A 16,342-nucleotide genomic window follows, 5' to 3' on the forward strand; every position below is an offset into this window, starting at 1 on the left:
TCATGGGGCTTGTATAAGCTAGTATCAGATCTGCCTTAGAGATGGATGGTGATTGGTTGATGATCACTATCCTCCCTCACATGGCTTGGAGCTAAGAGTGAGTGACTGGCCCAAGGTGCTTTGTGCCTGAGGCAGGACTAGAAGTCATGGTGTCTCAGTTTCTAGCCTGAAGCCATTAATCACTCGACCAGACTGGCTCCCTCTGAGTATTTACTGAACACAAATTATTTATATAGTTTAAGTATATTTATATTCTAGTCCTGCTGTCAGAAACCTTTTAGCATCTGCTGTAATTCTTTTGCTTTAATTTTTAATTTATCTTGGGAAGAATGTTATGCGATGTTTTGTGAAATACAAAATACCACTTAGAGAATGTTGAGATTTGAGTTTTGCCCATGTTCAACTTTTCTTTGGGATTCCTAATATGAGTTAATTTTTCATTAAAAGATATTGTTATAGAAAAGTAAATGCTAGTATTTTTTTTTAGTTTTAATAGAAATTGTATGTATTCTGTGCTGAAAAAAATCTGATGCTTTTATCCACCATCAAATCAAGCTGAATTGCATTTAATAGCATCAAAATTATGAAATATAATGTGCTTCCTTTGTAGATTCTTAAAATGTTCATACTGGCTATAGAGGTGAAAGATTATAGCTCAACACTTCCAGAAGGCATCAACAACCATTATATGCAGCCTACATATGTATAATTGAAAATAAAATTGTTGTTCAAAAAAGGATCTTAAAAACAACAAATTGCCCACGGGATATTCTCAGATGCAAAAGAAATTATAACAAAATGTCCTTTACAGCACATTCCTTTTTACCCAGGAATAAGTCCCATTGTGTGAAATGGGTTTGATCCTAGGTGAATATAGAAGTGCAGTATCAGATTCAACTATAGAGAAAAATATTGTCTTACTTGTGAGGAAAAACAGTAATGAGAAAACGACTAACCAGAAAGTGGAGTATAGTAAATCAAGTAACACAATCCCTGGTATGTCTAGAGAGGCTAGAAAATATCTTTTCTGAAATTCTCAGAAGACTATTGTTCAGTTTAATTGCTCTGGGTTTCTTACTGAGATTCTGATTTGGAGAGAATGGAATAGACAGAGTAGAAGCTAAAATATGTATCTGATTGATCTATTTCAGTCAAACTCAATTTCATTGAGGGCCGCATCAGGGTTCTGTTTGACATTGGGGGGCTGGGGTGGTCATAGCCAGGGTAGGTGTGGCCAGATTGATGTCACTTGTATTAGGGGTCCTGTGGTTGCCCGAGCGCTGTGCCAGCGAAAACGGGCTCCCGAGGTCCATTTCAGCTGCGATGCCCTCCTGAAACCCTCTGCCAGTGAAAATGGAGCTTGGGAGTGCTGCCCGCGGCCCTTGTGAACTTTGTTTTTGGTTGCATGGGCTCCTGCAACCCTCTGCCAATGAAAATGGAGCTTGAGAGGGCTGCACAAAGCCCTCCTGAGCTCCATTTTTGCTGGCAGAGGCACTGCGGGCCAGTCTTTTGCTGTTTTCTAGACAGCCTCAGCAGATCTAAACACTCCGTGGGCCAGATTTGGCCCCCGAGCCTTGAGTTTTACACCCCTGATCTATTTAATAAGATTTTAATATAAGACCTAATTGTAAATTGTTTTTGTTCATTCGTTCATTCATTCTAAAGGCCCTTGGGAAAATAACATGAAATAAGAGTCCAAGAAATAAGCAAACCAAACTCTTAAAGACTTTTCATAGCTTTGCTATAGTATATTTGAATCAAACCTTTTCTATATTGCATTTGTAAAATATTTTGTTTGTTTTAAAAATAGTTCTCTACTTCAGCGGTCCAACATTTTCAGCTTGGAAGTCTGGCGGAGGGGAGAAGGGGAAGGTTCAATGTGAGCTGCAGGTGTGAACTCTCCACTCACGTAAATGAAACTTTGTGCATTAGCGCCTGCCGCTCACACAAATGCAGCTTCATGTGTGAGTTCCCGCTACTCGTGCAAATGGAGCTGCGTGTGCGCACACATGCACACAAACCCCCACCACTTGCACAGCCTGGTTCCAAAGGGGCCACAGCCCAGTAGTGGCCTGGGAGTTGGTGACCCCTTTGCTACTTGACCGCTAATTAACAGGAGAGTAAGACTGATCCCTAGTTTTTTTGGAAATGCTGAAAGTGTCATAGAGTACAAAAGTTGCTGAAAAGACAGTTTAGTAATAGAACTTGAACACTTTGGACAGTAAATTAACAAAAATGTAGCATATAAATGTAGCAAGCAGTTATGCTTAACTGAAACTATTTATGTTTTAAGCAGGATTATAATGAAGATAAAGATCAGTACATCAGGGAGAGGAGCAGTTATATTACAGTCTCTTGTAATTAAACTATATACTTGTGTTCATTATAGGTATCAGCTAATACAGAAGATTCTTCAATAAGTGGCTACTTGTACAGATCAAAAGGCACTAAGAAACCATGGAAACACCTGTGGTTTGTGATAAAAAATAAAGTGCTATACACATATGCTGCTAGTGAGGTAAGAAATGAAAAACTGAGAAAACACTTCATATAGAATGTTGGAATGGCACTCCTATGGATTCCGTTTACAGATAGTTCTTGACTTATGACCACAATTGACACTGGACTCCTCAGTCGTTGAGCGGAGTGGTCATTAAGTGAGCGATCACATGACTGTTTCTCTCAATGACCACAATCCCAGCACTCCTGGTTGTGGTATTAAGTGATCATGTTGTCAAGCTATCATTTCTGGATTGACCTTTTTCAATCAGCCACCAGAAACTAGAGGGAGTCCTCTCAGCAGGTGACTGTAGCTTGGCACCTTCTCTGCTGGTTTTCTGGAACATCTAGTACGCAAGATTGCAAATGGTGAGCACATGGAGAACACTTGGTAACCTGTTATAAATGTGAACAGATCACAATCATGTGACTGCGGAGACTCTGCAGTGCCATATCTTCAGGCAAGGCTTATAAGTCCTTTCAATCAGCACTGACATAATTTTGATTGATCATTAAGTGATGAGCTGAATGTAGAGAGTATCTTTAAACAAATCACTGACAAAAATAACATATGTAAAATGATTCACACAAAATAATGAACCATATATAGCTGGAATTCATTATTCTCACACATAGCAACAGCCAGCAATTCTGATAGATTTCAAGGGAACTGGGTGACTTCATATATATATACCACTATATATATATCAGGCTAACCACAATAGTGGAAGAGACCTATCACCCTTCTATTCATGCTTATGAGTTTGGAAGGAAGTGTAGGTAGAAATGCTATGTATTGAGCCATTAGCTAAATAATTGAAGAATCTGAACCAAAATAATTCCTGTTTGCTCACAACTGGAACATTTAGACTCAAACTCAGGACTTGGTATTGGCCTAGAATTGCAAGAAACATTCTTGTATGGCATTTTCAGAGTTTCAAAAATGAAAAGTCACATCTAATTCTGGGTTTCTTTTTAATATTAGGATGTAGCTGCTTTAGAGAGCCAACCTTTACTGGGTTTTACAGTTGCTGAAGTTAAAGATGAACACTTAGAATCTAAAGTTTTCCATTTATTGCACAAAAATACTTTATTTTACATATTCAGATCGGATGATTCCCAGTCAGCACAGAGGTAAGTGGCCAGTTATTTTATTTATTTGTTTGTATGTATGTACATATATGTATCTGTGCCTATGCGTCTGTGATACTATTGATTATTCCCTGATTGTACAGAAATTATTTTGCCAACATATATATATATGTTTTTAGTATTCTCAGTGAAGTATCTAAAAACTAGTTCTTTCATTAGATTTATAAAATTTATAGGCCTCCCATTTTATCTCAAGGTAACTAACTGTAACGTTCTCTAGTGTGGCTTTGATTGTAATTATGTTAAATAAGGATAAACTAAGTCAATTACTTAAATATTCCAATTTGGTTAATGTTCTAATTATATATACTCTGAAAATCATTATACTTGATGTAGTAACACACTGTAAGTTTAGAAATCTTTTACTCCCCTCTGCCGCCTGGGGGAGAGGGGGCAATACCAAGAAAACTCAGATCACAAAAATGAATAAGGAAATCGGCTTTATATAAATTGATTGAAATTTTTATATGAACTTATATGCTGACAAACTATCACTATCACTATGTAATATTGAATTACTTGTTTAAATGAATACTATGAGTACGGGGGGCGGGGATACCCTTCAGACACTGTAACCGTCAAAATTATGTAACCTATTCCAATGCCCCTTTCCTTATTATTTTTTAAAAAACCAATAAAACTTTGTTTAAAAAAAAAGAAAAGAAATCTTTTACTCCCAGAAGTTGTCTGGGTTTACATATCTTAGTTCCCTTTCCTGACTTAGTGTTATTAGTAGTAGTTATTACTGTTCTCACCTCTCATCAAAAGGAATCCTTCTATCTAGCATCTTCCACCAACTCTGGCACATGAGAAAATATGGTACCCGTAGTCTATGTGCCTTACTGACAAATAAACAAAATAAAATGGGAAATGGAAATAAATGTTGTAACACTAAGCCATAATAACTGTTGGCCCTCTGTGTTGAGCTGGTTGACTAGAAAAAAAAATCAACTTCCCTTTACAGAGACAGAAGAGAATATAAATGGAATCAAAACTTTTATTAAAAAGAAATAAAATTATTTTTTTCTTATTTTTAAATTGACACATAAAACATTCAATAGCAGAGAAGATAAAAATATAGAGCAACTAACATTACAGACATGTTTCCCATAGATAAATATATAGAACATGAAATAAAGAATCTAATTATCAGAAACAAGAAAGAATTAACCAGTAGATACAGCAAAGAAATGAAACATAAATTCCTAGCTTTTCCTATTTCCCTATAGAATAGATAACCTTCAAAACAGATAGTCCCTTTGTTCATACAGTACTTATTCTTAGCAAATGCTTTTTTCTGCAAATTATAGTTTAAGTCTAAAGGGTTTCCAACCTTTTGCCTAGCAACGTCAGTGATTTAAAAAAGATTACTAATGAGCAGGAAGGAAGGATTTGAAAAAAAACTGCTTGTTTCATATCATATGTGCCAAAACTATGTGCTTCTCTTTACAACAAAAAGAGATGCCACAACTAGCAGCTTGCCAAATCAATGAAGAGGCTGGTGGGTAGGTTAATGAGAGTGTATATGGGAATGGGGTTGTAGTTTTGTTATTAAAATAATGTTTTCTCTTTTTCAATAGGTGGATAGAAGCTTTTCAAGAAGCCACAATATTGTAGCACATTTTGGGTTTAAACACAATGTCAGATAACTAAATGATATTACAATTCTGTATGTTAGAGTCAATGAATTTGCCTAGGAAAAACCTTTTTTGTGTTGTCTGAACATAGTCTCTGGTTCAGGCATAATGATTTTTAAAGAAATGTGAATAATTGTTGTTATACAAAATATGTTATTTATTAAACTCTGCCACTGTTTTACATTTGGGTCAGAATCATTTTTGAAACTCGAACTGAATTTGAAAGTGTCCTTGATTACAGAACCTTATAAGCCACAATATCATTCAATGGAAAAGTACAACAAGAGATTTCTCTGGTCTGTTCCAAGGACAATTTTCCATTTGTTATTTAATTTTACATGTGCAAAATGCAAGACTTTTCAGGAAGCTTTTAGGATTTCTTTTTTAATCTTTGGTAAATCAACTGAACTCTACTGTGCATTCTACCAAACATATCGTACTATTTCATATTTGAAACAACTTATGTTTAAGTTTATTAATTGGCCTACATGAGGCCATGTACAAATCACTTTATAATGATTAATTGTACACTAATCTCTTACAATGTTAATTATCTTTTTAATATTCCATAATACTGCATCTGATCACTTGCTGGTGCTATATACGGAAGATTTTTCTGTGGGACTTTTTTCACTAAAGTCTGAACTAGACTATTTCACAGAAAATTAATGAAACATCTTAGCAGGAAAAGCCCAAATATTTGTAATGGAAGGGTAAGAATATAGCAACCTCTCTAGAACTCTCTCTTCGGATAGTCAAGCAACATTAGCTGTTCAGTTGGGTAACAAGCCACAAGAGGATGACTTTTTTCTTTATCCAAGTATTTTTATCTATATGCCTGATTCAGGCATAAATATTTTTATCCAGAAATCACAGGAAAAAATGTATAATTAGAATCAAAAGAAAAAATGAAATAGCTGCTCATTTTCCAGGAGTTCATGTGGGTTCATTCTGTATTTTTGTTTTATCCTCAGAGAGTACATCACAATAATTACAAAAACTATTAGAACATAAGACACAGAAAATGTTAGTAAGGCTGAAGTTAGCAAACAAAAGTAACTACTGGCCTTCCTGTCCACTAAGAACAAACACTGTAATTTTCAGGGATAGAAAATAAGACAACCCTCAAGCTATGCACTATGGGAGGGCTGTGTTGTCTAATAGTGGCTACCACTTTACCACCAGGTTTGGCAATAATCTAACCATCATCTGGATTGAGCTTCAGATTTTTAGTGATTACCCACTTCATCATAACCTCAAAACATCTGTCAAGCATCAGTTTTCCTGATGACATTTAATTTTACATTTCTGGGTCACTATTCTCAACAGGCCACCACTTTGGGTTCTACAAGAACAGAACCTTCTGGAGCCTCATAATTCAAGTACCATGGGGACAAGTAAATCTCCAGTTGCAACTTTCTAGCAAATACTCAACCCATTCCAGCAATATCTCAAGATTAGTTCATTAGTGTTAATAATTTTTTTAGAGATACAGGAATATGAACACAGTGGTATGGATTTTCTGTGCTGCATCTGGTTGAAGCCAGACTGTAAAAGATCTAAATAATCTTTCAATCATACTTATAGTTGAATGGCTGAAATCTTTCCCAATACATTATTTTTGGGTGCTTCTTGTTTAGAATCTATGAATTTAGTTATTTCAAGAAAATAAATAATGCCCTCAATAAAGAGTCACTGACGACTAACTGGATTTATCCAATTAGATTTTACCTGAAAACTATTGGGAAGCTATAACTCAGCGATGGCGAACCTTTTTTGGCTCGCGTGCCACAAGTGGGGGGAGCGCAGGGGGGCCATGTGCAGGTGTGCCACACCCATAATGCAATGTGCGAAACCCTCCCCCCAGTGCACATGTGCGCACTACAGGCGCGACCCCCCATTTTTACATGCTTTTTTCGCATGTAAGTCACTTCCGGTTTGCTCGGAGGGTCGTTTTAAGCATTCCGAAGGATTCAGGGAAGCCTCCGGATGGTCGCTGAAGCCTCCGGAGGGCCTCCGGGGGCGGGGGGGGGGCTTTTCAGCCTCCCCAGGCTCCTATAAAGCCTATGGAGCCTGAGGAGGGGGAAAATGGCTTTTAAAAAGGGTGAACTCAGCTGGCCAGCATGCGCATGCGCACTGGCCAGCTGACAGGGCAGCACCTCGCATGCCCTGACAAATGGCTCCGCGTGCCACAGGTTCGCCATCACTGCTATAGCTGATCCGTAATATGGCTGTACAGGCGGTAACCCAAATGATGCCCTCGACGTGATGTCCCGATGCCTGGAGGCTGTGCGGATCTGGAGGGGAGGAACAGGCTCAAGGTCAATCCCTCCAAGACTGAGTGGCTGTGGTTTCTGTCATCCCGATTTGTGCATCTTGTTCCATCTTTGATGATAGGGGGAGAAATTTTAGCCCCCTCAGAGAAGGCTCGCAATCTGGGAGTCCTCCTGGATACGTGGCTTAGTTTAGAAGAACACCTGACGGCTGTGATCAAGGGGGCCTTTTACCAGGTTCGCCTGGTACGTCAGTTGCACCCCTTCCTGGATCGGGATGCTCTGTGCACAGTCACTCATGCCCTTGTCCTTTCTCGCCTGGACTACTGCAACACTCTCTACATGGGGCTGCCCTTGAAGAGCACCCAGAGGCTTCAGCTGGTCCAGAATGCGGCTGCGCGGGTTATCATGGGGGTACCTAGGTGCTCTCATGTTACACCCCTTTTAGGCGGCCTGCACTGGTTGCCGGTTGTTTTCCGGGTGCGATTCAAGGTATTAATTATGACCTTTAAAGTGCTCCATGGCTTAGGCCCAGGGTACCTGCGAGACCACCTACTGCTACCAGTAGCCTCCCACCGTCCAGTACGATCCCACAGAGTTGGCCTCCTCAGAGTGCCGTCGGCCAGACAGTGTCGGCTGGTGACCCCCAGGGGGAGAGCCTTCTCTATGGGAGCGCCTTCCCTCTGGAGTGAGCTGCCCCTGGAGCTTCGCATAATCCCTGACTTCCGGTCCTTCCAACGCGCCCTAAAAAGTTGGCTTTTCCAGCAAGCCAGCCTGGCCTGTTAATTTTATCTCATTTTTTAAATGTATTGTCCTATAAATTGGGTTTGTTTTTTTGGATATGTATTTAATTTCTTTTTAACTTTCCGGATATGTGTTTTTTAATGTTGTACGCCGCCCTGAGTCCTTTGGAAGAAGGGCGGCATATAAATCCAATAAAACAAACAAACAATAGCAAGATGTGCCTATGTAATAACTCTGCTACATGAATTGTACCAATTATCAATGAGTTTCCAGATACAATGTGCTGATTATGACCTGTAAAGCCTATGTTTATAAAGGCCTGGGTATCTGAGAGACCAACTTTTTTTCATCATTTCTGTCCATCCAATAAGATGTGACACAACCAGAATGCTCCAGATTCCTATGTTAAGACATTGCCAATTGATAAGATGTGGGCTGTGTCTTCTCACGCAATGCACCTGGCTGTTAGGTAGAGAACTATGCGCTTTTGGGGAGTTTTTACTTGTTATATTCTTGGTTTATTGCCCCTTTTGTTTACATATTGTATTGGAGATTTGATTGTACACCCTCCAGCATCACCCTATGCAAGGTACTTATGTAATTTATAATTTTTTTACAACCCTGTACTCCCTTACTTAAGGGTAGTCAGAGTGACTGGATGGAGCTGAGTGCTTACTGGCCAGATACCCTTCCTGACACCTATGTGGAGTTTGCAGTAGATATTTATTTATTTCTGTCCTAAGAGAGAAACATCTACTGCTACCTAGGATTGAACTTTTAAGCTTCAGAGTGTGAAGCAAGTGTGTGAGGCCACTAGGCCACCATGCCACGATGTGATTTATAAATACATAAAAATATGGATGTGAATAGCCATCATGAAACAAGAGTGCCCATATCAATATCTTGTTGAATTAGAGGTCACAGTAATTGAAGCTGACCTCTTAAACTCTGATCAGATGGCAAGCTCTTAAACTCAGTAAAATTGGTAAAAACTGGCACGTCATTTGCAGCAGGTATATCCTCAAACATATTGCAGACTTTTGCAGTGGATATAGTTAGATTGGCCTTGAGCAGTCCAGCCACCATCTGAACGTTATTTATAGACCATTTCACTAGAATATAATTAAGAAGTAAATTCTCTGTGCAATCATTTAGAGTAATACTTTGCCAGGTATAGAGAGATACACATGAGGTCTAATCCTTGCTAGGTCAGAGTGATGTAAAATCAAATAGCCTTTTTCATCAAGGATGAGAACTCTTCATGTTCCAAATTAAACTGCCCTGATTAACTCTCCAGGTTGGGTCCTCAACCCTTGGTCTGTGGACTGGCATCAGTCTGCAAATGTCAGAAACCAGGCTGCGCAAAAAAGCAAAGCCCCATCCACAGGATGCAGACAGCGCACAAAACCACACTGCTTCCAGTCTGCGGAAAAACCTGTCTCCACAGAACCTGTCCCTTGTGACCAGAAAGTTGGGGGCCGCTGCTCTAGGTGGACGGGGAGGTCTTTATACTCTCCCAAGACCACTGGGAAACCACCACAGAGCAGGAGCAGTCATCTTCTGACTTCCTAATCCCTTCACCTTTCCTTCCGGCCCTTATTTCCCTTTACCATCTATGATCCTTAGAATCAACAACCTAACAAAACAAATCAAAGCCTCTTCTTAACCCAGTAATTTTTTATCTCTTTCCCCCCTCCCAATTAAAGAATGAAGAAAGGGGGGGGGAGTCAAGCCTTTTCACAAGACACAAGGGCAAGCAGCCCCCTTTAGCGATAATGTGCTACCAATAGCAAGCTCTGATAGTTTCTAACTTTGACAGGAAACAGATTTTCTGGAGGCATCTTGAAAATTTGCCTGCAGTTCCTTCTTCTATCGGGACATCTCAATGTTTAATAAAAAGTGATCGCTGGTAAAGGACAAAAACAACTTTCTAAAGCATGCTAAATAGCATGCCAGATTAAAGATGCTTTCCAAACTTGACCTCAAGGACTTATACGGGTCCCAGTGTACAGTTTATTGGCAACAAAGGAAAGTGCTTCCTCGATTTCCCAGTAAAGTCTAGAGTAATGGTGACCATCCATCTAAGTATTAATTACATCAAGTCCTTCCTAATGTCCAAGTCTAGAAAAAGTCCTCCGGTGGCTTCCAAGTGATAAAACATCCTACTATGCGTCTCTGAAAAATGCCCGGAACACTGAACGGGAATTGCCATAGTCCTCTCCACTTGTCTCCTTAATAAACCTGATTGACAGGAAAACCCGCGAGCACGCGCAGAAAATGTTTAGCTAGTTCTCGTGTTGTTTCCCCTCCCCTCATTGTTACGGCTAGCAAAGGCAAAAGTCTCCCTTCCTTCCCTTTCCTCGCCGGTGACGTTCGTTCTTCCCTCGCTACGGGCTGCCTTTGCGCATGCGCAGCCGTTCTGCGGGCGGCGGAGGCTAACTGCGAAGGGGGAGGGGAAACAGAACGTTACGCCACGCCACACGACGGGACAGGACCGAACGTAGAAGGCGGGGTCACGAACTCTGACCTCCTAGATCCGGAGCCGCCACCGACAAATAAACCCCGAAGAGCTACAGCTGCGCCTGACAGGTAAGAGGAGGAGAGGACGGGGATAGGGAGCCGAAGCGCCGCCGGTGGTAGCCCAGCTCAGGGAGGCCTTCCCTTCCTTCGGATCTCGGCTGGCGAAGCGGCGTCGTGGTGCTGCCTAATTGCGGCCTCTTCCGTGCCCTGTGGTGGCAGGATGCCGTTATACATGGGCTGGGCGGTAGAAGTAGTTCCTCCTGGTGCCGCCGCCGCCCCTCTGACCTTTCACCCACAGGAAAGGCTTGCATCTCCCCTCCCCGGATCCTAGCCGCGCCCCGGGGCCTTCTCTTCATTATGGCCCTCGCCCTCAGGTTTATGGGAAGGCGATGGAGTTGGAGTCGGCCCTGTCGCTACCTAGGCTGCCGCTTTGCTGTGGTGTGGAAAGGCTTCGGAGCGTTGCAGCCTGGCCTCGCAGCAGCCATTTTGTGTCGGCGAGTGACAGCGGGCTTGGAGCCTTCCTCCGACTGGTTGACGGACGGGTCCCCGGATGGCCTCAGTATCTGAGGCCTGTTACTCAAAACTCCAGAGGAAGTGGGCAGGCTAGGCTAATCCCTTCCTGTATCATTGAACGTTAGTGGACACAATGGCAACGGCAAAGCCTTGGCACCTTAGATGTCACTGACCCCTTTCCTCATTTTTCCTGATATGTTGATTTTACACACAGTTATGTAACTCCTCTCTCCGAGTGCAAGAATTGCACTCAGTGTATGGAGGTGCGTTATGTAGAAGGGATGGTAACCTCTGTTCTTGATTTTAAAAGATTAAGCTTAATTTTCTAGTTCTTTTAAACCATAATTTTGAGTAAGGGTATAAAACATTATTTTCTGATTCATTCCTCCATTCCTCTATTTTTACGCACAGTGTGGGATCATAATTGGCACAAAACACTTTTAACTATGATTTATTTAAATTCTCAGGCTGATGAGAATTTACTCTGCACTAATCTTTGGTAAGGATTTGAAGCTGTCGTCCATAACTAATGTAGCAAAGTACCTGGTTTGCCTATTTCTGCTTTAGAAAATGCTGTACTAATTATTTTACTTTTATTTTTTAGCATGGTATATATATACAGTGCACTTTTTTCTTTTCTGCACTTCCCAGAGATAGTGCAGATGTTACATTATGTCATGCCCTCTAATTTATTTATTTATTTATTTTTATTTATTATTAGCGTTTATATACCGCCCCCTTTCCCGAAAGGGACTCGGGGCGGTGTACAGTCCGTATTAAAATACAACAGATTAAAACATAGAAATAACTACAGAAATACATGTGTGAGAGGAGGATAAAATATGCCAAACTGTACAGCTAATAAATAAATCAATACAAAAGTTTAAAATATCAGATTAAATTTAAAACACTATCCCTCTAAAAACCAGTAAGAATGTGTATGCCAGGAGGTAGACGTTATAAATTATGCCAAACCAGCCAGTCGGAACTGACTCTCATCCCTCCCTGTAATAGCACTCACCATTGGGACTGAGTAGTTCCTTATAGCTAATGAATCCTACAAGGGTCACGTTGATGAATTAAAAATAATTATTAGTTAAAAAGGAATACCTGGCATGCTGATCAGCTCATTAGAGGCTAGCAGTGTGTCAGCAGAATTGGAATTGATGGACCTGGAGATGTTGGAGGCACTCGACAATATATTTGGTGGGGTGGGCAACAAAAATAGTGATGGAGTATTTATTTTGGGTTTTTTTAAAGGTTGCTGAACGGCACAATGCTGTTCTGCTGACTTTATTTTGAGGAGATATATAGTCTTCTAAAGTGCAATTGCCTGCAAATTTAATTCCTGATAAACCCAATGGAAAAGATATGTAATTATATATACCTAATGAGTCCCAACCATAATCAAACTAGATACACACTGCCCCCTGGTGGCCAGAATACTTCTCATTAGTGACATCAAAGAGTATCTGGCTTTGACTCTGGGATGTTGCATTTTGATTCAATAAAAGAGATACATATCAGGTTTTCTTTGAAAATGACATTAAAAGTGTTCCCTTGCCCATTCTGTTACTTATTCTTAACATGCATTTCTTAGATTGCTTGTTTGACTGGAACTATTTCTCTTCCTTGCCCCGTATAAAATTCTTTAGTTTTGCATCTATTTGCTTATTCTTTGTGTATTTTTAATTGTGTGTATTAAAGCAGCCATTGAATTTTCTTAAAAATTGTGGTATAAAAATTGTTCACATATTACAACTGATAATGTTAGTAATAAAAATTAGAGTATTTTCACAATGCAATGTGCCTACAATTATATATCATACAGGTTATTCAGAGATAACCTTTCTATTCTGTTCTTATTGAAATTGGCTTTATGGTGTTTGATAGTAATTGCCATGTATTTAAAAACTATCATTAGAAATCAGAAACAATACTTACTGTTCTTTTCTATTTTCCCAGAATTTGGTTTTAATACTTTGAAAAATAATATAGATTCTTAAAATGTGTAAGATATACATTTGATAATTTTGCACGTAAGCAAGCATTACTATATAGAACCTTTCAATCTAGTTTAATAATTAAATAAATTAATTATGGGACAGTGTGCAGAATGATCACAAATATCACTTTGGTAATCTGAAACCTACTTATTTAGCATATGATTAGACTAAAATTGTAACCATTTCCCCATTTTATGAGTAATCTATGTTCAAAATATCCATATGTACAGACTTTGTATAATATATTTGTAGTGTGTGCATTATAGTTCTGATATAGATTTTAAAATTCAATTTTGTAAGCTTCAAAAATCATAGTGAACTAATGTGATTTTTGAAACTTATAATACTTAGTTAAACTTACATTCATATTGTCTCTAAATTTAAAAAGCGAATCATTATCTCAAAAAGGAAATTCTGCTGGATAGGATCAATTATACTATTGCAAAGACGTTATTGAAGGTTAATAATTTTTTCTGTTGCTTGTTTTTTTAAAAAATTAAATATGTGTTAATTTTTGCTGTTCTTATTATTTAAAAAGTGAGGGTGGGTGAAACAATACAATAGCAGAGTTGGAAGGGACCTTGGAGGTCTTCTAGTCCAACCCCCTGCCTAGGCAGGAAACCATATACCGTTTCAGACAAATGGCTATCCAACATCTTCTTAAAGACTTCCAGTTTTGGGGCATGTACAACTTCTGGAGGCAAGCTGTTCCACTAACTAATTGTTCTAACTGTCAGGAAATTTCTCCTCAGTTCTAAGTTGCTTCTCTCCTTGATTAGTTTCCACCCATTGCTTCTTGTTCTACCTCAGGTGCCTTGGAAAATAGTTTGACTCCCACTTCTTTGTGGCAACCCCTGAGATATTGGAACACTGCTATCATGTCTCCCCTAGTCCTTCTTTCTCTTAAGCTAAACATACCCAGTTCCTGCAACTGTTCTTCATATGTTTTAGTCTCCAGTCCCCTAATCATCTTTGTTGCTCTTCTCTGCACTCTTTCTAGAGTTTCCACATCTTTTCTACTTCGTGGCGATCAAAACTGAATGCAGTATTCCAAGTGTGGCCTTACCAAGGCATTATAAAGTGGTATTAACACTTCGCGTGATCTTGATTATATCCCTCTGTTTATGTAGCCTAGAACTGTGTTGGCTTTTTTGGCAGCTGCTGCACACTGCTGGCTCATATTTAAATGGTTGTTCACTAGGACTCCAAGATCCCTTTCACAGTTACTACTGTTGAGCAAGGTACCACCTATAGTGTACCTGTGCATTTCGTTTTTGTTGCCTAAATGTAGAACCTTACTCTTTTCACCATTGAATTTCATTTTATTAGATAGTGCCCTGTTCTGACTCCCCTTCTTCCCTCGCCAACACAGAATACACTCCAGACCAAAACTACTTCAACAGGATTTATTGCACCGACAGACAGACAGATCCTTGGCAGCAATCCACCATGACAAGACTCTCAGAACCCTCCGGCACAGAGACACGATAGCAGCTATCCAGCATGCCAAGCTCACAAGACGGAACTTTCCCAATAGTTCCTACGTTGACTTCTGCAAAGGGTGTATGCACAATCAATCCTTTTATAGACTGAAGAGAAGTCTACTTATCAGCAGCTGAGAGCAATTACCACCAGTAACTGCGCCCTTGCTCCTTGCGCCTGTGGGCGCGGCGGTAACAAGCATCTAAGAACTCCCTGCTGATGTCTGAGTCACTGTCCCGTGACTCCTCCCCACTGCTCCAAGGCATGACATCAGGAGCCCCCCTCTTTTGGCTCTCACCGCTGCTCCATGCCTCAGGCGCCTCCTGGTGGCCGACCAGACTTTCCGATCCCTGCTCAGAGTCAGAACCCTGCCCAGGGTCCTCCACATCCTCCAGAGCCGACTCATAGGGACTCTCGCAGTCGGAGTCTGGTGGCAGCTCCAACGGCTCCTGCTGGGCCACAACAGTGCCCAATGTTCAAGTTTGTCAAGATCCTTCTGTATCTTTAGCCTATCTTCTGGAGTGTTGGCTATTCCTGCCAGCTTGGTGTCGTCTGCAAATTTGATGAGTTCCCCATTTATTTCCTCATCCAAATCATTGATGAAGATGTTGAAGAGTACTGGGCCCAAAACAGAGCCTTGGGGTACTCCACTGCATACTTCCCTCCATGTAGATGCAGTTCCATTGAGGACTACATGTTGAGTGCGGTTGGTCAGCCAGTTACGAATCCATCTGGTGGTGATGCTGTCTAACCCACATTCATCTACTTTATCTAGTAGTAGGTTATGGTCTACCTTATCAAATGCCTTACTGAAGTCCAAGTAAACTATTATCGATGGCATTCCTCTGGTTCACTAATTTTGTCACATTATCAAAGAATGCAATAAGATTAGTCTGGCATGATCTGTTTTTGACAAACCCATGTTGGCTTTTGGCTATTACTTTGTTTGCTTCTAGGTGTTCGCTAATTCATTGCTTGATTATCTTTTCAAGAATCTTTCCTGGTATCGGGGTCAGGCTGATAGGTCTGTAGTTTCCTGGATCTGTTTTTTTCCCTTTTTTGAAGATGGGAACCACATCAGCTCTTTTCCAGTTCTCTGGTAGTTCTCCTGTGCTCCAGGATCTCTGAAAGATATAGTTCAGTGGTTCTGAGATCTCGTCTGCCAGTTTCTTCAGAACCCTGGGGTGTAAACTGTCCGGTCCTGGTGATCTGAACTCGTTTAGGGTAAACAGGTGCTCTTCCCTATTTCAATTTGTGTTCCTAATCTGATTTTTGTGGTGCTGTTTTTTGATAGGTTAGACTGTTTTATCCCTTTGTGTAAAGACAGATGCAAAACATGAGTTAAATAGTTCTGCTTTCTCCCTGTTGCTTGTCACCTGCTTGCCACTTTCTCCTAGCAATGGACCAATTGTTTCCTTACCTTTTTTCTTGTTTTTAACATGTTGGAAGAAGCTTTTTTGTTATTTTTTACTTTTGTGGTAAGCCTTTCTTCATTGTGAGCCTTAGCTTTCCTTAT

The 16,342-nt window shown here is 40.2% G+C and overlaps 2 protein-coding genes and 1 long non-coding RNA gene across 7 annotated transcripts in view; 2 read left to right on the forward strand and 1 right to left on the reverse strand.

Moving 5' to 3' along the window:
• Positions 1–5,469, forward strand: part of FGD6 (FYVE, RhoGEF and PH domain containing 6) — a 62,904-nt gene extending 57,435 nt beyond the window's left edge. For both annotated transcript variants that reach the window (XM_081958563.1, XM_081958562.1), the window contains exons 19-21: positions 2,390–2,518; positions 3,485–3,633; positions 5,232–5,469. In XM_081958563.1, coding sequence (XP_081814689.1) covers positions 2,390–2,518; positions 3,485–3,633; positions 5,232–5,268 — 315 coding nt within the window. In that variant the 3' untranslated portion in view covers positions 5,269–5,469. The remainder of the gene's footprint in view (positions 1–2,389; positions 2,519–3,484; positions 3,634–5,231) is intronic.
• A 771-nt stretch (positions 5,470–6,240) lies between these two features.
• Positions 6,241–8,636, reverse strand: LOC309394899. Its single transcript, XR_014175822.1, has 2 exons — positions 8,508–8,636; positions 6,241–7,068 (listed from the first exon to the last, which is right to left on the reverse strand). It is a non-coding gene; the product is annotated as an uncharacterized lncRNA (long non-coding RNA).
• Positions 8,637–9,816: 1,180 nt separating this feature from the next.
• Positions 9,817–16,342, forward strand: part of NR2C1 (nuclear receptor subfamily 2 group C member 1) — a 34,337-nt gene continuing 27,811 nt past the window's right edge. The window contains exon 1 of one of the 4 annotated variants that reach the window (XM_081958569.1): positions 9,817–10,894. The gene's annotated coding sequence lies outside the window, so the exon portion shown is untranslated. Of the gene's footprint in view, positions 10,895–11,816; positions 11,838–16,342 lie in introns of those variants that run through there. The other 3 variants (XM_081958570.1, XM_081958567.1, XM_081958568.1) reach the window with 3 other exon arrangements.

The sequence above is a fragment of the Natrix helvetica genome, assembly GCF_964273705.1.
Source record: "Natrix helvetica genome assembly, chromosome: 6".
Taxonomy (NCBI): domain Eukaryota; kingdom Metazoa; phylum Chordata; class Lepidosauria; order Squamata; family Natricidae; genus Natrix; species Natrix helvetica.